Here is a 23,254-nt window from a genome sequence, read left to right as displayed (position 1 = left end):
TGACCATAAAATGACAAAGTGGCGAGCTCGTAGGCCTTAAGGTAGTGCCCCCTCTCTGATTGGTGCATCCTCTGTCTCTGTGCAATGGAGGTAGAAGAGGTAAACCGAGAGCCCCTGGAGACAGCATTCAAATATTACCACCCCAGACATTATTTCTAGAAAGACTTGCAGAAAGCCGCGCCAAATGAGCCATCCGTTTGAAATGTGAGCCGGCCATGATGTACTGCTGCCATGCCTTGCATCGCTGCAAAAAATGGGATGGGCCTGCCAAGAGCTGTCGGATGGCAAAATGAATTGCGTGTGTGAAGGAGTGTCATCTAAACACTTGTATCAGTCATCGTTAAGCATTTCAACCCCGTGTTAATTCATGGGGGTCTATGGAGTTAATGTTGTAATCAATCCTAACCCGTGAGTCCACTCTTCCTCCGTCTGGTCAGAGACAGGCAGCGCACCAAAGTTTCTAAATGGCTCCCGCTTTTCATGAACCCTGACCTAATACAGCCAACTACTAAGTGCTTCAAATGTTAATGTCCTGTCTGCAAGTTTTACAGCCTTGCATTTCTTGTCCTGTTTTGGTTTAAGGGAGCAGAGAAGCATTTGATTATTGCAAGAGCCGGGGCTCTTCTTTTAGATGAAGATATCTGCTCTCCCTGTCCTCCTGTATGATTGCGACTGGACAGTAGAACAGGATTAACTGCCAAAGAAATATTGTGGTGGCAGGACGGGAAAATAAATTTGAGCATGAAGTGTTGTTCCTGAGCTTTGGGAACAGTATGTGTAACAAAATAATCAAAGATCAAAGGCGCACTTTGCTTTCCAGAGCTGTCAACCAAAATCAAAAATATATGAAATGTGTTAGGTATGACTCTTTGCTGCTGTGCAGTGTGTGCTTACAAATGTGCACCCAAAGAAATGTACACTCAACACACTTTAGATGATGACATTTTTAAAGGAACAGTGTGTGTATGCAGTTTTTTGGTGCATAAATGCTACAACTCCTCAAGAGCCGTGAGGAGACTCCAGCAGAGTTCCTTGTGTCTTGCTTGTCCACCAGTGAGGATTAAAGTGAAGGGGGGTCATCCTCAAACTTAATAACATCTCCAACACACACCACACCAACACTATTCTCCTTTAAGATGACCAGCTGCACCTCTGAGTTTTTTATTTTTTAATTTTGAATATTTCTTCTAACTGACAGCCCGGTTAATAATTAACATCCCCACTGTAAAATCTGTTTGTATCAGGAAAACACAATGTTGAATGTTGAATGTCAGCAACATCATCATGTTGTGTGTACAGTATTTAAGTCAGTTTCAGTCAGAAAGTGAGGAACATCTGATGAAAAGTTATAGTAAGAACTGTAATGTAAGTACTTTTACTTGGTCTGAAAAAAATGGTTTGCGGTGCATCCCTAAATAGCACTAAAGTTAAGAGAAAAAATATGTTCCTTTAATATTTATCTTTGTACCTTATCATTATTATTTCATCTCTTCAAATTTATTCTTACTTCCGCTACTGTGTCATCTTTGAATGTACGACAGCTGGAGGTTTCCTGAGGTTTTGCCCCTTTTTTCCTGTTAAAGTTGTCCTATTTTGTGTGTGTGGAGTTTCTCCATCTGAATCAAAGGTCTGAGGATACGGGATGCCGTACGTTGTACAGATGGTATTACCCTCTGAGGCAAATGTGATTTTGAGCTTTATAAATAAAACAAAAGGAAAACAGTTTTTGCATCAGGATAATCATTCAAAAGGCAGATGATGGGGCATTAGAAGCTGATTAGTGGTCCACACATCTGTTGTTATAAACCACAGAGATAGCCATGTTAAATTTATTATGAGCTAGCTGAGTAGAGTTTAACCCCAAATTGACCGGATTGGTGGTTTATAGTCTTGTTTGGATCATTTCTTCTGAATCGAAACAGGAAAAAATTACACTTTGAGGAATTTTTATTACTGGTCCGGTTCTTGTTCACATACAAACAAATGAAGAGCTGTAAATATTATTTTGCATGAACTGACTCATTTATTGGACAGACATGTTTACAGCTCCTGTTTTGTTTGTAGAAAGCCGGTCCGACCAGTGACTACAGAATTTAGAGGCAATTATTTTTTTTCTTGGTCCACAACAAATGAAGCGAACTCCAGGTGAGAAAACAACCACAAGTCCACTGAGGTTTGGATTTGACATAATTATCTTCACAATTTAATGATTGACAAATCCCAATTGAGTCAATGTTAGCTCCCAAAATCCACTGCAGTTTTTTTTGTTATTAAATAGGATCTTTTGCCATGTTTGAACGGCCCATGGACATTGCCAGATGTGGATGTTGGCCAGCGAAGCCAGTGGTTTGCCATACATGAGGTGGGCAGTGCTTCATGTCGCCACTCAGTTTGGATCGTTTGAAGACAGCCTGTCACATTCTTGCAACGTGTTTGTTGTCTGCCTGAGAGTTATTATATCTCCCCATGTCTTGCGCCATGGTTTAGATTCTGCTTATGGTGTTTCTTTCAGCTATAGGTTACCTAAGGCTGACATGCACCACAACTTGAGATGGAAAGGAGCTGACCCCATCAGTTGGCCTTTTCTCTTCTCCATCAGTGGTGGATGTCCTGCTGTGTGATGGCTCAACAATGGGGACTGTCATCTCAATTGTCTCCACATTCAGTGCTTACCGCTTACAGTGCAAGGATAGGAAATAACAGCACTCTCTCCTTGTTCATTATATGTATGAAACACAGCTTTTGTTTTCCTGTAGCAATATTCAGCCTTCAGTGTGAATAATAAATGGGATATAAACTCATTACGGTGTCAGCTGTCACTACTGCTACGAGGGAGAAGGTTTCTGTTTGTGATTGTTTGGGTAGCGTCCTTGCCACTGATACAACAAAAACAAGTACATAAGTAAAGTACATTTGATTTTTCTTTTTTAGTGCTCACGTAATCTGGATTCCAGCAACTGTATGAGATAATTTGTGTGATGTAGAATATAATTTGCTTCATGTTAGTAACTTTAAAAATGCAAATATTTGCATTGTGGTTGCTTCATGCTGCATAACGAGAAATTACTGACACTCTTGAGCCAAGTAATTAAAATAGCCAACACGTCTTTTAGGCATCTGTGAGATTTTATTTGTGCCTCTTGCGATGATTCCTAAATTATGTTTAAAAACTATAACTGGTGGATATGCTATGGGGTGATTCCACTAAATAGATAAAATATACATTTCCCCAAAAACATTTTTATTTGTGGCAGTGTGTAGGCTTTGAAAATAGATCAAATTGATATACAACATAATCAAACAGATAATTAATTATATAAACTGTTAAAAGAAATAAAAAATAAAAAACATAAAATGTTTTGGTGACCCTGAGTTGTTAATAACTGTCTTGAAGTAGAATTAGCATTACTGCAATGTAAAAGTTGTCCATTACAATATTAATTTCACTTATAATCGAGTATTTTTACACTGTTGCTACTTTTACATAATGTTGTCGATGATGATTATGATTATATGTTATGTATGTAAAATTATCTATAACATAACAACAGCTGTGCTGTCAGATAAACGTAGTGGTGTACAAAGTGCAATAGTTCCCTCTTATATGTAGCCTACTGAAGTGGAAGTATAAATTAGCATAAAATGGAAATATCCCATGAAATGTACCTCTAAAGTGCACTTAGGCTACTTTGTCACTTTTCTCCACCGCTAGAAAATATTGGGGTTCATTCAGAGTTTAAACAAAGATGGGCGCTATACAAATATCAAAGTAAATCTTTATGGGAATATCAAAAGTCGATTGCACAGTTATGATGAGATAAAATGTCATAAAGCCTGATAGTCTGTATAAACTCGGTAACCTCTTCCTTAAGCATTAGGCATGCAAATGTCTGTGGTGTCTTCGACTAAAAATGAGTAGTTTGGGAGGCCTTCTTTCTATTGCGACTCATAATCATCATCGTCGTCGTCCCTGCCCCTCCCCTCCCTCCCCCTCCTCGCACTGTTTTCCCAGATTTATTCACGTGCAGCTCGCTCCCGCCTCACTCAGACATTCTGTCGCCAGCGCCGTGACGTCACCTACGCCAGAAGCCTCCTCCGCTTTGAACGTTTCCCTCCGCCTGTCTTCAAGATAATCTAGTCCCTCCTCACATCGGCGACCCTGAACTTGATTAATGAAACCCGCAAAAGAAATTAAATCAAATCTATTTGACCCTACGTTTTTAACAAATTAACATATGCCCGGGCGAATTAATAGTCTACTGTAATTGTCTTATACTTTTCAATCAAATGTAGTGTATGCTAGTAAGTATTTTCTTAGATACCATATTGTACTTTTTGAACTTTCTGTTATGTGAAGGTGTGCATTTTTCTTTTTGTCTATAAAATAATTTGTTACCGGAATTTCACCTCTTCAGCTCTGCCTTGATAAGATCAAATATTACGTCATCAAAAGTTATTCTGAATGTCCCAAGTGTGATTATTTCTGATGCACATATGTAGCCTATATGGACTAATTTAGCTCACATGCGTAAATGACATTTCATGTCCTCTACTGCTGCTCCCTGGCCTGAAGGCTATTTTCATGCATTATCATGCAATATTAATGAGATGGTAACAACAGTTGGAAGTTTCACTCTTGACATTTCACTCTTGACACCCGTGTAAATTTGCCTGCATCAAGACTGGGCATGATTGTCTTGAGGTGAGAAGTTGAGATGATGTGTAAGCATGCTCCTGTGCTTTTGGACACTTTTGATCTCCTGACAACATAAATAGTGCTTATCATAAAGCAAGAGAGGAGCTGAGAGGCAGGCTTAACAAGGTGCAGTTCAGGAGTTCACTGTAGATGAACCAGAGAGTTAAAACTGCTACAAGAGATTGCTGGCCACGTTTGGTGAAGAAGGACTTTTTAGTAAAAACAGAAATAATGAACGATAATGCTGCTGCATGGGTCAGTCGTCCTTATTGTGCAATTGCTGGTAATTTATGCAGAAAAGAGCAAAATCAAGCAACTATCCTATATTTTGCAGGGTTGTTCTGGGAGCCTCTGAAGTGCAGAGCCCCCTCATTCTGCTTTCTTTCTCTCTGAACTGCATCAGACGGGCAACATTTCACCACCTTTGCGACAACAAACTCAGACATCTGCAAAAAAAGAAACTCTCCAGTGGCGAGAAGTGTGTGTGTACCGAGAGAAAACTCCATTGTTTCATAGTTACATAATACGTTTCCACACAGTGAATGAAGATGTTAGATGTGTGAAAAGTAGGTCTTGTTATTGTCGGGGGCTGCATGCTCCCGCGGCGTGATACTGGCGCTCAGCGGAGGGTGAGAGGGCTCCGCGACTGACTGACGCCAGGGTCGAGCAGACCCAAGACGGGCTGAGAGCGCACGCAGGAGGAGACACAGGGAGAGAGAAAGAGAGAGACCGAGAGAGCAGCAAAGGAAGAAAAGGTACTGTAAACTTTTTGTTTTATTTTTCAACATGCTAAATGAATAATTCCCGTATGCGTATTTTCACCCGCTATGGTGTGCGCGGTTCTGTTTGCTGGGAAATAGACCCCAATGGTTATCAACGCAACAGTGTGTCAGTTGGCAGCTTCAAACTTTTTTTTTTTTTGTCCTTCCCTTAACTCACACTATCAGACTGCAAAGCTGCACATTTAGCCACATTTTCATGATTGTTCATTGTTAAAAACATCAGTGGTTAGATACAGAACTCTAATATTGTAATAATGTAGGCTAGCTTACTGTATATTGCAGGGACAAAATTTTTACAGGAATGTTCAGTTTGGACACTAAAACACTCTAAATTTGGGGTTAATCCTCTTTAAAGCTGGTATCAGTAGAAGCCCTAGTAAATGTGTTGGCATATAGCTGCACACGGTGATCATCCAGGAGGGAATAAAGATGAAACTGCAGGAATTGAACACATGGTAGGGGGCTAGTGGGTTCATGAAGCTACTGGATGTGTCATACTTAATGAATTACATGGTCAATGAAATGTCAGAAAACTGGGAAAAATGCCCGTCACAATTTCAGAAAGCCCCATGAAATTGCTTCAAATTGCCAACCCAAATATTTTAAATTAAAATGATATGAAACCAAGATAAGCAGCAAATCCTCACATTTTCTGGGAATATTTTGCATTCTTTGACAAATGTGTTAAATGACTGAGCACGTATCCTTCCAGCTAGTCGTATGGTGGTAAGCTTGTGATTTGATATGTGGTCCTTTTCCATCATAAAGTGATCCCACTTTGATGTCACTGAACCAGTGTGATGAATAAGGAAGTCCACATGCAGTTTAATTCGCCACACATGCCATACCTTTACATCTTTAAGTCTTCATCATTCTGCTGTCTTTTGGCTGATGCTGAGGCCATATCCAACTGGTGCACTGGTGCGCTGCACAGGACGTTCCTGGTTTTAGTTGTCAATATGTTTGTGAATTTGTGTACATGTGTATGTGAGAGAGAGGGAGAGAGAAAGGAGGGAGAGTGAGAGAGTGAGACCTACAGCAGCTCAGGCTGGATCTCCTGACATTATTGAAGATGACATATCAGATTACCCAAAGGACAGGAATTTGTCCTTGTCCATGTTTTTTTTTTTATCATTACTGCATTCTCAGGGCATGCGTCTTTAAATTCAGTTTGAAAATTCAACAAATGGTGTTTTTATATCATTGAAATGACAGGGTTAGGGGTGAAGCCTCTTCAGTAAATAGCAATGAAGATGTGATTGTAAGATGATTTTATTAGCTTCATTACAAAATGTTATATTTGCCTATGTATACCAAAGTCAAACATTACCCCTATCTATCTATCTATCTATCTATCTATCTATCTATCTATCTATCTATCTATCTATCTATCTATCTACTGTAGCAAAGACCAGAAACTACTCAACAACAAGGTGTAAATATAGGTTAGCAGCATTCCTGTATCCAGAGAGTCAGTCACAACAGTAGTGAACAACGTCAAAACCCTCCTGTGTGTCTGCACGGCCCCGGACAACACAGCCTGCCATGTGTCGGGGTGAGGTGTCCACCCTAACACAACACTGAGTGCCAAGCATGGTTGAGATAGCTGCATGAAACCCCATGTGTTTGCTAGTTATGTCTGCAGTCCTGTGTGTGTGTGTGTGTGTGTGTGTGTGTGTTTGGGACTGGTGTGTCTGGGACAAAAAGAATCTGAGTGAAGAATGTTTTCCATGTCATGCTTGGAAGAAGAGTGACTAGTTGGATTTCTCTCACTTGTGCACCAGCGTAATCTTTATTATAGGCCCAAGCTGTGTACGTGTTGGTGTTTGTGAAGACAAGTGACCCCAGCAGTGAGTTTGAGGACCTCCCAGGTCAATGCCATGTCTAGTCGCTAAGGACAGCACCTCACGTCTGACTGGTTATTTGAAGCTTTGCTCTTCCACTGTTTCATAAGACACGAGTGGCTATGGTAAATATCTGCATATTGCTACCTGCTAGGGCTGGCTATTCGACATAGCTTAGTAATAGTCGTGCTCAGGATGGGCTGATATTCCCGGTAATATTAGGTTATTGCAAATGCTGTATATTACCTTATATATTAGCAAGAATTTGCATTCAGATACGTTGCCATTGCAATTCATATTCACCAGAGAGCACTGACTGATTTATTTTTCAACCATCAAATGTCCCACTCAGTGCGTATTTTGGTTACAGTTACAGTACAACAAAATTTAAGGCATTTTATTCAAAAATGATTTGAAATGTGTGTTAATTTCTTTCATCAGATACTTCCTGATTTACTTACATTTTGGCAATTTTATTTAGGCATTTGAGAAGTTTAAACTTCTTTAATGAATAAAAGGGTTTTGTTCATTAGGACTGCAACGAAAGACTATTTTCACTGTAGATTAATCTGATGACAATATGTTGGGTGAATCACTTATTTCATAAAATACAAAATAATAGAGAAAAGTTCCAGAGCCCAAAGTGACGTCTTCAAAATGCTTATTCTGTTTGACTAACAGTACAGGACCCAAATATATTCAATTTACAAAGCTGCAAAACAGTGAAATGGCTCATAAGTCTGTTTTTTCTTCAGTGTGGCCTCAAGTGATATTGAACTTTGCGACAGCTGCTACTCTGGAGATGCTTTCATAGTCATTGCTGTTATTCATATTTGTGAAAAAGCCTTTCTTGCATCCTTGTAGTGTCACTCTTTGCTCAGTAACAACCCTTGAAGGCACTTAATCGAGAAGTGCTCGGCGAAGAGACCAGATATACGAGTCTTTTCCACGTCTCTCTCCAAAATAATCACTCTGTCTCACTTTGCCGCCACTCTCACTTTATTCCTCTCTTTTTCTTTCTGTATCATTCACCCCCCTCTCCCTCTCTCTCTCTTTATCTACCACTCTCTCTCTTCCTGTACTCCTCTGTTTATAGCCAGTGACTCCATTTGAGCGGGGGCTAATGGAGGCCCCATCCAGGACCCTGCTGATAAATAATGTAGCTTCTTTATAATGCTCCGTCCCAAGGGAGGGTCCAGAGAGCATCATTACTGCCTCCTCATCCTACACAGCCCAGGCCTAAATTGATTAACAGACACTGGAGTGGTGCAAAATGATCCATGGGGCTAGTGTAGTGGCTAACAGCTCACACCAGGTGGGTCAAAGCCTCCGCCTGCCAGTGTCGCATGATCCCATTCTGTGCTCCCATTAGCCTCAGTTTCTGTCCGATAGGCTAACTGATGGCCATAACGAGCTACCGCTAACACAATAGCGAGAGAGCACTACCCGGCCTCAGCTGTAGGGAATGTCAGAGTGGTTTTTATGGAGCTGTTGTGTAAATGATGGTTTGTGTTTCAGCTTTTATAGGGAGCAGAGCAGCGTCCGAGGCCACTGCAGGCATCTTTGTGACTCTTCATTGGCTGCGTGAGACATGAGCGACGAGGCTCAAAGGTTGATGACTACATATAGATATTTGACGGAATAGATGTTGGTAAATCAATCTACAGAAAATTAAGCTACATTGAATGATCATCAGTTAATCCTGTAAGTTGTCAATCACCCAAACATTGCTGCTTTTCTCTGTTTTGTAAATGTGTTGGACAAAACAAACAATTTACAGCTTTGTGTCTGGATGTCAGGAAAAGGTTAACTGACAGTTAAAAATAATCCATAGTTGAAGACCTAAAGACAATTGTTAGTAGGAATCTAAATAGCTGACCACTTTTCACAATTTCAGGTCCAGTGTTTTTGTCATTTTCAACTGGAAAACAACCAAACCAATCAGAGCTTTGTAAGCGGGACACTGTGCCAGTGCCATAGATTGTAGATAAGAAATGGACATCATCACCCATTGGTTTGTGGACTGACGTTTTGAAGCCCAGAGGACGTCATTTTGGTTGTCGCCATCTTGGTTTTTGGCCGTTGCCATCTTGGCTTTTTTGCCAGTGACAACTGAAAGCTGAAAAGACATTTTTTAATACAGATAACTCTCACACCGACAATGCTGTGGTAGTAACCTGCCAATCACAAGGTAGCCACACCCTAAAGCACACCCTGCTTTATCGTCTTTGGGACCATCATGCTATATTGAAGAATAATTAAATTACTTGATTGAAGAAACTACCAATTGAGACCATAAACTATGGGTCACTAATAGGCGGACCGCGGTCCGGGTCCGGACCCAGACGCCGTTGTATCCGGACCTATAACCAATGGATAATTGAGAATTATTTAATTTTGAAGGAGGGCTTTTATTTACACCGGTGCAGCTTTTCTAGACTTTACGGCACTTGTTCAGCGGTCCAGGAAACACTCAGACCAATTGCATACGTTGTAAACCATCTCACGTGATTCTGCTCAGCCAATCAAATATGTGTATTCCCATAAGCATCTAAGATGCACACTAGTGAGATACACACACACACACAGGAGAGACGGGGCGAGAGAAAACAGACAATAAATATTGTTAAGATGTTATTCAATTGAACTTTCTTTATTTGATTCGACAGTCAGTTGTTGACTAAATACAGACGATACAACTACTAGGTTACTTCAATATATACGGGACTAAATCAAAGCGCAAGTTAGACATTTTTGTGATGTTCCGGACCTTTGGATGAGGGAATTCTCTCTAACTGGACCTCGTTGAATTTTAGTTGAATACCCTTGCCAAAAACTCATGTTTACAATGTTGTTATCCTCCTCGCTTTGTTGACATAACTTGGCCGGTCGCACGTGCTTTTAGTGCAGGTTAGTGCATGCGAGTGTGTCTCACTGGTTAGCTCCCTTTCGCTGCTCTGTCCTGCTCTCATGTGGCGATTACAGCTGATTATGCCGTCCCGACCAACCGCGTCATCGTAGCGTAGCACACACCCTCTGGTTCCCCTTCAGGTAAACACTGTTAGCTCTGTCAGCACTTTCATCAGAGTTTGCACTGTTAGTGCTGTTATCACCGCAAGGTATGAGCCAAAATTGGTGCACAAAAAGCCTGTTTTTGTCATGCAGACATCCTAGTCTATTAGTGGTGCAACGGAATGGTGATCGGATCACAGATCAAATCAGCACAAAAGAATAAAGGGAGCAAATGTAACTTTTAGAGATCCCTGACCCTGTCTTTTGCGTCTGATACTAATTGCCGATCGTTGATGATCGATATTGGCAGAAACAGATCCCTCTGTTGTTCGATTGTAGCAGCTGGTCTACAAGGCTCCAGACTATTTTTTTTTTGCCACCATCCCAAAAATCATTTCAACTGCTCTGAACAATCTTTCAACAATTCTAGATGTTATCCTTTTACTTTGTTACAGTCATCTATATTGTTTTCTTTTTCTTCATGAAAACACAAATTTACAATGTAACGTTATCAGAGATTGGCGACTAGAAAAGCATAAATGACAATTTCCTGATTGATTGAAGGCAGAGGAGTGACGTAGAGACGGTGTGTACGGCTCTGGTAGCGGCAGCGACCTGTCAATCACAGTAAGCCCGCCCTACAGCATACCCTGCTTTATGGTCTATTTGACTCTAATAATTTACTAAATGAACATCATGCTGTGTTGAAGAAGACTTGAAACTAGCAATTGAGACTATAAACTCATGTTTACAATGTTTACTGAGGTAATAAATCAAGTGAGAAGTAGAGTCATTTTCTCATAGACTTCCATACAATCAGACTTCTTTTTGCAGCCGAAGGAGTCGCCCCCTGCTGGTCAGTAGAGAGAATGCTTTTAAGACACGTCCGCTTTGGCTTCACTCGGCAGAACTGGAGGTTACGGCCTGATCAGACCATTTAAATAAGCATGCGGTCAGATATTTCTAACTGTCAGGATCGAAAATATCCAAGCGAAATGTTGTCCAGCTGCAGCAGAATGACAACAGAGGGTTGTGAAGCCTGCTCCAGATGTTACAGTACAGAACTTTCTGTCATCTTACATCTGAAATGTATTAAAGGTTGTCTTTCTGCACTGATAGCTCTGGCTGTTACCGTGAAGCCATCAAAGCAGCTGTGTGACTGGAAGTGGATCAAAAAGACTCCTTATATGTCTGACTGGTGGTACAAGATCATATTGCAGTTATCACTTATTCAACTTCATGCTATATTGTTGCGCTCAAGTATGTCTTTTTGCTTTGTGTGAGGATAAGTCAGGTCGTGGTAACACTTGTCTTGTCAATGCGACAAAATTTGTCAAACGTAGGTCTCGCATCACACAGGAAAACCGGGGCTGGAGCACAGCTGAAGCCTGCTGTCGTGTAAAGTTACTGTTGATGAAAACCCCACATTTCATGATTTTAGTGCTTCAAAATCAAAGCTTTTAAATAACAAAATAACAGGGGACTTTTATTGTGATGAAAATGTGTCTATCACCGAATTAGCGGAGCTTTGATTCACACAAGTCTACTGTAGGGAGGAACAGTAAGCAGCAAAAGTAACGAATAATTTAAAGGGGATTGAAAAGTGTTTTACAACCACCCAATAACAGGCAGGACCACAGAGGCCACACCCATGACCTTTCTGACCCATCCTCCGCTTTTAACAGGAAACTGGTGAGAGAGAGAGTGAGAAAGGAAGTTAATGGTCGAAGGTGGCCAGTTTAGGAAACCGCCTTTTTCTCTCCCACCCTGCACCTGTGGAAAAACCTGCAGCTCCCAGCAAGAGGAAGTGATGTTGCTGCTGTGCCGGCGATGACAGCTATGAAGACATAACTACACAGCCTGTTTCCTGTCTCTGTGACATTGGAGAGTTGTTCTCTTAGGATGCTAGTAGTTTGTGATATCATAGTGGGGCACTGAACTGATATCAGTGTTGAGATATGTTCTCTCTTTCCCTCCTCACACACACACACATACACAAGCCCAACGTCCACTCCCTCGTATGTCAGTAGTTCAGCATCACTTTTGATAAGCCAATGTGATTCGGGCGATTAAGCTAAGTATAGGTGCAACTTGCTGCCTTCCTGTCACTGTGGTTAGCAATAGTAAGAGTCCAGGGACCCCACAACACACACTACACACACACACACACACACGTTGTAAACAGCACCTGTTCTCATCACACTTCCCTGCCTGTTTGTCAGTATGATGTAGCTTACACATGCAGTAGCTGACAAAGATAGAAATCACTATTCATCCCATAATCTGAAGGGCCAAGAATAACTACAGAGCAGTCTTAATGATGTATTTGTTCCAGCTAGTAGGAAATCCAATATACTGCAGGCGTTACTGTCAGAGAGCAACCCATGAGTCAGTGTGGATGAAAGGTGGTGCATTTCTGAAAAGCTGTTCATTTGATTCTAGGATTGCATCCGAACAGTTGTGCAAAGCCAAACCTTAACCATAACTCATTTTTTATCTTTCCTAATTGCATTCAGACAAACTTGAAAAGAAGGTGGAACTGGAAGAGCTCGATTGGCTTTTGTTTTCCCCTTTAAAAGCTAGAATGTGTGTACGTCCTGGCTGCTGAATTGTCCCAGTGGGGCCCAAGTGAATGGGCACATTTATTCTGGGGTCCAGATGCACTTCCTTTTTATTGTCCTGCACATTGCCAGATTCCTGCTCAAACCCCAGTGTTTTTAGTTGGTGGTGTTGAAGCTTTATAGAACATTTGCCTCAGCAGGCGGCTCTTTGAAAGTCTCCATCTGAAAGACCATTTCAATTGCCACATATATGCAGAGTTGTCTGGCAAACACTTTTTCTCACGTGTTTGTGAGAGAGCAACATAGAGTATTTTTATTTTTTTGACTTACAGTCATATCAAGTAAAATTACGGCAATATGGATACATTCCTCCATCACTGTGTATTGAGTTATATATTGCAATAATGCTATATTTGTGATTTATTAAAAGCGGAAACTAGTTTATTAATCAATTAGTTTCAACAATTTTTAGCAACTTTCACAACTGATTCATTGTTTCAGTGAATTTCCAAGCAAAAGATGTACCTGGGTTGAGCTTCTCAATTATTCTGCAATTTGAAGACATCAGTTTAAGGTCTTGAAGATTGGGATTTTGTTTTACATTTTCAAGCTCACCTTACACAAACTCTTCTAAATTAGGTGTTCACATTAGTGTTGACACAATTAACTGATTAGACTATTACAATAAAATGAATTGATTGCTATTATGATTTCGGAGTCTTTTAAATCTCTCTAAATCAATCTAGCTTCTCAAATGGGAGGATTTGCTGCCTTTATCTGTTTTACGCTAAATCGCTGTAAATCTGGCCCTGGAAAATTGTGAGGGACATTTCCTTACATATTATAGATCAGTTCGAAGTCCAAATGTGTCCCAATTAATTTCCCGTTGCAGTGTATGTGCATGATATAAGCTGACATGAAGTAAACATGGACCCAAGCGGCTGCCAAGCGATGTAATTCCATTTAAACAGTCATTTTATTGAAAATGGAATAATTGTATTTTTCAGTACTTACTGATTTATTGGCCAATGAATTTGATCTGCTACTCAGCTTACAGCATGAAAAAGATAATGGCAGAATATACATGTCTGCAAAGTGAATCAGGCGTTAAACCTGCAGGACAAATTCCAACAGGTTGTGTAGGCCACATACTGTATGCGAAGTCCTTTACTGTAAATGGCATTAGTGAGTGGTGGTAATGTGACAAGCCATACGGACAGGAAGCTATCTGGAGAATGCCTGGTTGGGGCGGACGGTCACAGGAGGGAGTCCATCGTGACTCCTCTGCCAGCTTCCCAGAAGCCGTGACAGACGTGGCCATAACGTCTATAATGGTGACATCATCGCCTCATCAAGGGTTGTAATAGCTATTTTATGGTGAGATGTTAGTGCTGCTTGTGAGGCAAAAAGGGAGGAGAGGTTCATGTGCACCATAGTTGCTAAACAACTTTGTCAGAGAAAGGACCCAGCAAGCAGGACTGATCTGCAGAAGTGTGTTTGAAATCTCTTTTGGTAGAAATTGTTACTCGTAGATGCTAACCTAACTCTCCTTTTCTTCTAGCCAAGTGACTGTCAAGAGGATCTGATCTTACGTCGCTGAAGCTGAGGATGATCTGAAACTCCAAAAGGACAGACGCTCTTTTCACCCTTTCTTTTGTAAGACTAGACTGTCCACCGCTGCTCTCACACGTCTTTTGGACGGAAAGGAGAGGGGAGGAGGGCGGTTTTGTCCAACATGAACGTCACCTCGCTCTTCTCCTTCACCAGCCCGGCGGTCAAACGGCTGCTGGGTTGGAAGCAGGGAGACGAGGAAGAGAAATGGGCGGAGAAGGCCGTGGATGCTCTGGTTAAGAAACTGAAAAAGAAGAAGGGGGCCATGGAGGAGCTGGAGAAGGCTCTCAGCTGCCCGGGTCAGCTCAGTAACTGTGTGACAATCCCCCGCTCCCTGGATGGACGGCTGCAGGTGTCCCATAGGAAAGGTCTGCCGCATGTCATTTATTGCCGGGTGTGGCGCTGGCCCGACCTGCAGTCCCACCATGAGCTGAAGGCCCTGGAGTGCTGCGAGTACCCCTTTGGCTCCAAACAGAAGGATGTGTGTATCAACCCCTACCACTACAAACGAGTGGACAGTCCAGGTGAGTGATACGGTCCTGAAATAATTAGGGATATACCGATCCTATCAGGGCCAACACTGACCTTATTAAGTGCATCAGCCACATCGTCAGTGATATTATTAAACCATAATCACTTATATACATTTAGTCATGGCATTCTTTGTGTTACCTTACATAAGACTGAGTCATAATCCATAGAAAGAATTTCTGGATTTGACTAACATTTGACATCCTGGTGTCCTAGTGGTTCAGACACATACAATTTACTGTGATCGCAACATCCCCATTTTGATGTTTTTCCTAATAGAAGGAAAACCTTGAAGAAATATTTCAGGAACTTTTTGAGCCTGAAGTTCTTGAATTTTCTTGAATGTCATACGCAGGTCATTTATTTAACTCTTTCCCCCCATCTGAATCTCTTACAGTATCTGTTTTATGAAAGTCTTTATCTTTTCAAAATGACATCACCTTTTGGAAGTCCTGACGGCTCGTTTAAAAGCACAGTTTCTGAATACGGGCTGTGTGCATTTTTGTGTGGATTGATTTGTTTGATAATTTCACCGTTTTTATTGAGCACCTAGACCTGCTTTATCAATCAAAAAGACTTGGAAATCTCACTTTCTGCAACACGGGACCTTTAAACCCAAGTTACTTCACACAAGTCAGCAAATTAAAATCATCAAATTACAAATATATAAAATGTTCATAATGAAATTGACAAAACCAACTCCAATAATATGATATAAAAGACTCATTTTTAAAAAACTAACTAAAATCAGAATAGGCTTTCCAACAAAACTATGTTTATCTAACAATGCCAGAAGAGATATAAAAAAGATTCCAGCGCCTTCACTGCAAAGGTAGAGCAGAAAAAAGACAAATCAAACACTACTTGGCCCCTTACTAAATAGAAAATGAGGGTCAGCTGACAAGATAGAAACAGCTGTGTGCAGAGTGCTAAGTGTGTAAAGGGCCAACAGTGTGTGTGTGTGTGTGTGTGTGTGTGTGTGTGTGTGTTCTTTCATGTGTGCGTGTGGGGCAGGAAATTCCATCTAGGGGAGAATGAGGGCTTTGTTTTGGGCATGGTCTGTGCTGCTGGCCTTTTTATTTTTTACGTTTATGCACACATGTAGACACACAGTCACACACACACACATGTTACAAAAACCAGGATACACACACACACACACGACTGCACGCACAGTTTCTCCGAGGATGGCTGGAACAGGAAGCCGGTCACCCACACACAATGGGAGGAAAGAGTTGTTGCCTGCCTTGCACACTTTTTGTTTTAGCAGCGGGTGGAAGACGGAGGGTTAAGGTGATTAAACCCCACAGCACCTGTCCGTCCACATTACCCCCTCCCCTTCTCCCCTAACACCCCCCGCCGACACACACACATCCTGTCAATCTCCCTGCACTATTCAACCAAACACCTGCTCCACATATAAGCTTTGAACATTGATGCATTGGCCTGCTGCAGCACACATGGGCTACCTGGGCTACCTGCAGCAACACTGACAGCAGTGTGGGCCCCCAGTTAAAATTTCAGCACCAGCTTTATTTATCTGCGCAGGTATTTATAGACACAAGTGGGGCGTATCTCTGTAGTTTGTATGCACTGCACCTGAATAGCCCTCACATCAGCCAGGATATTTATTGACCCCAAGTGATGAATTCCTCAAGAATGGCCTGCCTCAAAATGTCCTTTCAGATCAGAAACCTGAGAGTCTGGACCAAATACCGCTGGCTAAGATCAACAGGCAGGAAGCTGACATTTAAAAAAAAGCAGAGACATCTGTACTCAGAATATAGAAACATGGCGAGTGCCAGAAAGATTTTTTTTTTTACTGTTGGAATCAAATAACTTAGTTCTTTTTGAGTTTGTATAGATTTGTTTTGTCTTCTTTGTTAAACCCAATGGTCAATTACCCCATCAGCCAGGTCACATAAATCACAGAACAATAACGTGAAGACACTCAAAGATAAAGGTAGGAAACAAAATAGAATAAATGATATGAAACTTGTATATTGCCTTGAAACAGCTCTTTGATTTACAACATTACCTACAATGGCAAAAAAAACAGTTCGGCCAAATCTGACAGTTGACAAATTATATTGTCTCACAGTTTATGGCATTGTATCACCCAGCCCTTATCAGAAGGGAGAGAAAAAAGCCGATAAGTTTATTAAATCATAGTAATAGTGCTCACTGTTAAAAAAATGTTTGGTTTGACTTATTAGTGGAGTGTCGTTCTGATGGATTTAAAGAATCTCTACACACAGAAAAAACATTTTGGTCAAAGAACTTGTGGTGCATCAAAGCATTTCCTGTTTTAACAATTTCGATGTCTTTCTCCCTCTTCAGTGCTGCCCCCTGTGTTGGTACCGAGGAACAGTGAGTTCAACGCCAAGCATACAATGTTGCCTCGCTTCCGCAACCCTCTACAACAGAACGAGCCGCACATGCCGCAGAATGCCACCTTCCCAGAATCCTTCACTCAGGCCAACACAATGCCCCCCGCTTTCCCCACTTCACCGGTAAACAGCTACCCAAACTCGCCGGGAAGTGGCAGCAGCAGCGCCACCTTCCCTCAGTCACCATCCAGCTCTGACCCCAGCAGTCCATTCCAAATGCCAGGTGAGATTCAACACTGAACTTGTCTTCCACTCTTCCTCAGTGCCGGACAACAACTCACATCACTGCTCTTTGTTTTTGCCTCCTTCCTGATGCAGAGACACCCCCTCCTGCCTACATGCCCCCAGAGGAGCAGATGACTCAGGATTGTCCCCAGCCAATGGACACCAACCTCCTGGTTCCAGCTTTGCCATTAGAGAGTAACAACCGGCCAGGTAACCATGGCAGTCGCTATCTCACACAACTGTCCTTGTGTTCACAGTGATATCATCCACATGAAGCTGTCTGCACCTGCTTCCCTTGATCTGCAAGTGCAAAGAGTTCTGGGAAATTTTTTCTTTAAGTTTTATTTTTTCTGTCTTGTGGTCAACCTCCAAATGCAAAAAAGTAAGGAAAACCTCGGATGAGTTTGTATGCCATATCCTGTCAGATAAAACCTGAACAGTTGGTGGAAAGGATCTGCTAGCTGACAGCGAGGTTCTGTCTGTGGGTGCGAGCTCATGGGAAGCTCAAAGCCTCAACAAATTAAGACAGGCCTCAGAGCAGTTTTTACGAGGTCTTTAAAAGCTAGGCATCTCTGCTGGTGGTAATGGCTTGAAACTCGTTACCAATAAGATTCACTAATTACCTGCAACTTTCGGATCCGAAATGTGGTGCAATAATTGCTGCTCTCTCGACTATGTGGTTTTGGCTTCATTGTGCTGGAGACACATGTGAACCGTGCATTCATGAATACGTAATAGTCACAGAGTCCAGAGCCATCCCATTTAAAGGGTGATTCCTAAGGCTGACCCGAATTTGAAGCTTCGACGTCTAAATCAGTTTTGTTTTTGTTTAAATTAATGTATATGCATTACCCCAAACATCTCAAATAGCCCGTAAAAGAAGGACTAGTTATCCTGCATTATTCATTTTGCATCAACTTTAATTCTTAGTTATTCTCAGATGGATAGCACTGTTTGTTGTGTGTAGAGGGTGCATGTGTGTGTGTGTGTGTGTGTGTGTGTGTGTGTGCGTGTGTGCGTGTGTGTGTGCGTGCGTGCGTGTGTGTGTGTATGCGCGCATGTGCATGTGTGTGTGTGTGCTGTCCCGGGTGCTGAAACGCAGCGGAGGAGACAGACAGTCTCAACAAAGCCAGGTAATTTATTTTAGGCCTATATGTTGTCATAGACTACAGTATATTTATTCATTCATTTGTGTATGAGCCTACATATGAGCAAATTGCTTTTATGGACTATCGCCGTAATTATTTTGATGTGATTATTGCACATTTTGTAGCCATTTTTTGTTTTAATTACAAGGCAATCCTTGAAGTTTGATTTTTGTCCTCATCTCACATAAGATAATAAAAGCAAAGCCCGATAGTTGAACAGGATGCTCTACGTGTAAAGACAAAACAGCGGCAGCTTTTTTTATTCCCACACAACCTGCCACGACAATTGTTTTTTTTTGTTTAACTAGCAGCTGAATATCTGATTGAGAGCTGTTTCTCTTGCTGACCGAATGACCGAATGAGTGAAAGGTGAGAGGCTACTGACGCCTGTAAAGAGAAGGAAGTTGTCTTAATAAACCAATCCTTCTCTTTAATGGTTACATTTTTAATTACTGCACTAACACACTATGCAGGTGAAATACAATTTGACCCGCCACACATTGGAATAACTGCTGAACTATGAACTTTAGTTTTCCACACATGACCAACAATATATTTGTACTGTTTTTATGATCATGCACTCAAGGCCCAGAAACTCTGCCCACACATGGTGACAGCAGTCGTGGGAAGAGCTGTTCAAATGTTTGCTGAAAGTGGGAATTTGGTTTTCCACAAGCTGCATCCTGAACAGGGCAGCAGGGTTCTATTGTGGGCCAGTTCTGGGAAGGGGACAGACAAAACACACCTGCTAGCCAGTGCCATGCTACAGGAAGTTTAGGAGAAGTATGTGCTTAGATAAACATGATTTATTCCTCTCTCTCAGAGTGGGTGAGGCCAGCTGGCACTGGCTCAGAGAGCATGGCCAGGCACCGTCTATTGACTGTTTTTCTGCTCAATAAAGGCTGGCACACAGACCTCAGACAGTAGGCATACTTTAGGATGCATCTGCATTGATTTTGGTCAGCATAAATGTATACAAATGTAGCCAGTGGGTCCTATATATTTATTGTAATCATCATTAATGGGCTATTGGGGACAATTTGCCAGAAATAATTGTGCGGATGAGTAAGATTTACAGCTGGCATCAGTGGCTCCTGGCAGCTTGTCTGTACAGGAGTCTGCTCTGAGGAGTCTTAAATGTGCATTAAATGTGTCTGCGTCTGTCTCTGCGTGTTCAGTGTACTCAGCTCACCCTTTTGACCTGTTAATGTGTTTCCTGTGCAGATGTGCAGCCCGTGGCCTATGAGGAACCCAAGCACTGGTGCTCTATTGTTTACTACGAGCTCAATAATCGTGTCGGAGAGGCGTTCCAGGCGTCCTCCACCAGCGTGCTCGTCGATGGCTTCACAGATCCCTCCAACAACCGCAACCGATTTTGCCTCGGCCTGCTCTCCAACGTCAACCGCAACTCCACCATTGAGAACACCCGGCGGCACATCGGCAAAGGTGCAGTACGGAGAGCCGGTCAATGACTGCAATGCACGGACTGTCAGCAGACGGGACTAAATCAATTAATGTTGTCAATAGGAACAATTACAACAAATTGAGTAAACATTTTAGTGTATTGGTTTTAAGATACGTTTTTGCTGATGAAAGTGACACGACAGGTCTGCTTCTCCCGGTGACCAACATTTAATTCTCTCCTGCTTCCTCTCAGGTGTCCATCTGTATTATGTTGGTGGGGAGGTGTACGCAGAATGTCTGAGTGATAGCAGTATCTTCGTTCAGAGTCGTAACTGTAACTACCACCACGGCTTCCATCCCACGACTGTGTGTAAGATTCCCAGCGGCTGCAGCCTGAAGATTTTCAACAACCAGGAGTTTGCTGAGCTGCTGGCCCAGTCCGTCAACCACGGCTTCGAGGCTGTTTATGAGCTCACAAAGATGTGCACCATCCGCATGAGTTTCGTTAAGGTGAGCTGATCAGATTCAGCAATATGACATTTTTGGATTGTCTAATGCTAATGTTCACCTTCCTACAGTATAGACTGACTTACCTTTTACAATTGAGTCACTGTTAATACTTAGTATCATCATGTTTATTTTTTATTTATTTTTTTAAAGAAATCTGGGAATTTATAAATGTTTAATTAGGTGAACATTGGATTTAAAAAAATCTGAATTTTAAATTACATTTGCACTGCAGTTAAAGTATTGTTTTTTGGTGCACAATGGAATAAGTTGTTCATTTGTGTTTTCTCCTCACTTTCTATTACTTGATGCACCTTTTTAACTATGTTAGTTAGATGAAAAGATAAAAACTGTTTTCATCTTTTCTTGTAGTTTTGTTGTAAGTGAAAATCAATACAAACAAAGATCACATCAGAAAAAATAGATCAGATATTCAAATAGCCTTTTTTTTAAATTGGGTATAAATATCACCGTTACCATGGGACGTCCTGATGTAAAATATTAACTTGTAGTCAAGCAGAACACAACACTAGCACTCGACAGTCTAAAATTCGGAGCAAGTAGAACAAGAACTTGTACAGTGGTGTGGCATAAATTCTAAATGATGTGTTTTCATGTGTTGCAGGGTTGGGGAGCAGAGTACCACCGCCAGGATGTGACCAGCACACCCTGCTGGATTGAGATCCACCTGCATGGTCCCTTGCAGTGGTTGGATAAGGTGCTAACCCAGATGGGCTCCCCGCACAACCCTATATCCTCCGTCTCCTAGGCTTCACTGTCCTCAGCCCCGTGGCTGTCCATAGCCCAGCATTTTGGTCTAAGTAGCAAGAATAGGGTCACAGATCGGCTTGTGGTTCAGCCAGCCTGCCTTTTCCGATAACTGATTGACATTTTGACTGAAACACAAGCTGATCTGGGACAAGTAGGGCTGGGCGAGTTGTTAAAATTGGTTTGTTCTCTACTTGAAGGATGTCTGAATTGGGCACATTTACAGTCTGGGAGAGGAGTAAGCAAAGTGAGCGTGATGCAACTGGAAGATACTTGATCTTTGTGACCAACTGTAATAATCAGACCATCATACTCATCATGACGCAAGTATCCTCCCTGATCTTGCTCCAACAATGTCTCTTTTTCATTGTTCTATTATTCTGACTCATTACTAGTTTTCATATAAATATTCCCTCTGAAATCCAGATATACTTGTGTAGTTACAATAATTATGGGACATTCCACCAAAATTGCAGTCGGCTGCTGTCTGCTGCCTGACTGCAATGAGGTTGGCATGAAATGTACTTACGACATGTAAAAAGCTAGCAGGGACTTGACCAGTATGACTGAAAAATTGTAATCATCTCCAGATACTGGAGCAGTACAAAGTTGTTGTATAAATAAAATCCCATATCAGAGATCATGACAAATAGTCAGAGGGCAAGTTTGAGAGTTAAGAGTGGGGTTTAGTGTGGGGCATGGCACTTAAAAGGGCATTTCAGACTATTCCGAAAAAAAACAACTAATGTTTAAATGTTGCTCATCTTGTGTTACACTCGTGTTTCAAATGAATTTTAAGAAAAAAGAATAGTGTTTAGATATATTCACTATTAGAATATGTGCTGTGCAGTCTGGTTTTTGCAAAGCATAGTTTGGTTAGTGTAGTGTTACACATTTAAGACTGGTAGCTGAACACAGATCATGAAGCAGAGGCAAATACAAGTGCATTTTAGTTTGTCCATTGCTGTATACTCTGCAGCGAAATCAAATGTGTCAAATACGGAGTCACATTGAGGACATAAATATTTCAGTGACTCCCCATTCTCTTTTTACATCAACTGAGCAAAACATGTTAGATGACTGTTATGGGAAAATGTTGAGCATTCAAATTTTAATTGTTGACTGAGAAAAGGGTATCAGTTACAGATGTCCTAATATGATTTTTCTTTTTTATTAAATGCAGATTTTTGCCATTCAGTTATTTTATGCTTTGAGCAATCCTCTTTGCTGTTGAACTGTATTACTCTTTACATTCTTTTTGTATTTTTCGAACATGTTTTCTGTTGTCTGTCTGCACTTTCACACATTGCCTCTTTGTTTTGTTTTAGTTTTTCTCCTTCTTTGTGTTTTTGCTCAGTAAAACTCCCAGAAAAGCAGTTTTATTCCATGAATATCAAGCCTCTACTGGAAGATTCAATAAATTTGTTTCAATACTTCCAATATGTCTGTCTCTTTTATGAACGCTGTGTCAGGGCATGTGTTTTTTTTGTGCCCTGTCTATTTAATTACAAGCCACCCATGCAAAGAAAATATGCATCATGGTATTGTCAGGGACTTTTGAAAACGTCAACCACTTTGTGTGTGTGTGTGTGTGCGTGTGTGTGTGTGTGTGCGTGTGTGCATATGGACGTAGAACGTCAATTAGGGATGCACAACAATTACAAGTGCATCTGAAAGCCAACTGCTCTAATGTTAAGCATGATTGCATTTTCCAGTAAATTGCAGGAAAATGCATGAAATGATGTGTTCCCCTTTTGTTTTATGGGGCACATTGT

At 41.4% G+C, this 23,254-nt stretch overlaps 1 protein-coding gene across 1 annotated transcript; it reads left to right on the top strand.

Annotated features, from left to right (window-relative positions):
* Nucleotides 1-5,367: 5,367 nt before the first annotated feature.
* Nucleotides 5,368-22,915, top strand: smad1 (SMAD family member 1). Its single transcript, XM_031863141.1, has 7 exons — nt 5,368-5,451; nt 14,457-15,030; nt 17,378-17,650; nt 17,746-17,862; nt 20,025-20,246; nt 20,458-20,714; nt 21,337-22,915. Exons 2-7 carry the CDS (start codon nt 14,631-14,633, stop codon nt 21,478-21,480), a joined length of 1,413 nt encoding a protein of 470 aa, XP_031719001.1. The 5' UTR covers nt 5,368-5,451; nt 14,457-14,630; the 3' UTR covers nt 21,481-22,915.
* The last annotated feature ends 339 nt before the right edge of the window (nt 22,916-23,254 follow it).

Source organism: Anarrhichthys ocellatus, unplaced genomic scaffold (genome assembly GCF_004355925.1).
Source record: "Anarrhichthys ocellatus isolate YVR2014 unplaced genomic scaffold, GSC_Weel_1.0 scaffold28, whole genome shotgun sequence".
NCBI lineage: Eukaryota > Metazoa > Chordata > Actinopteri > Perciformes > Anarhichadidae > Anarrhichthys > Anarrhichthys ocellatus.
This window is presented reverse-complemented; position numbering and strand designations above follow the sequence as displayed.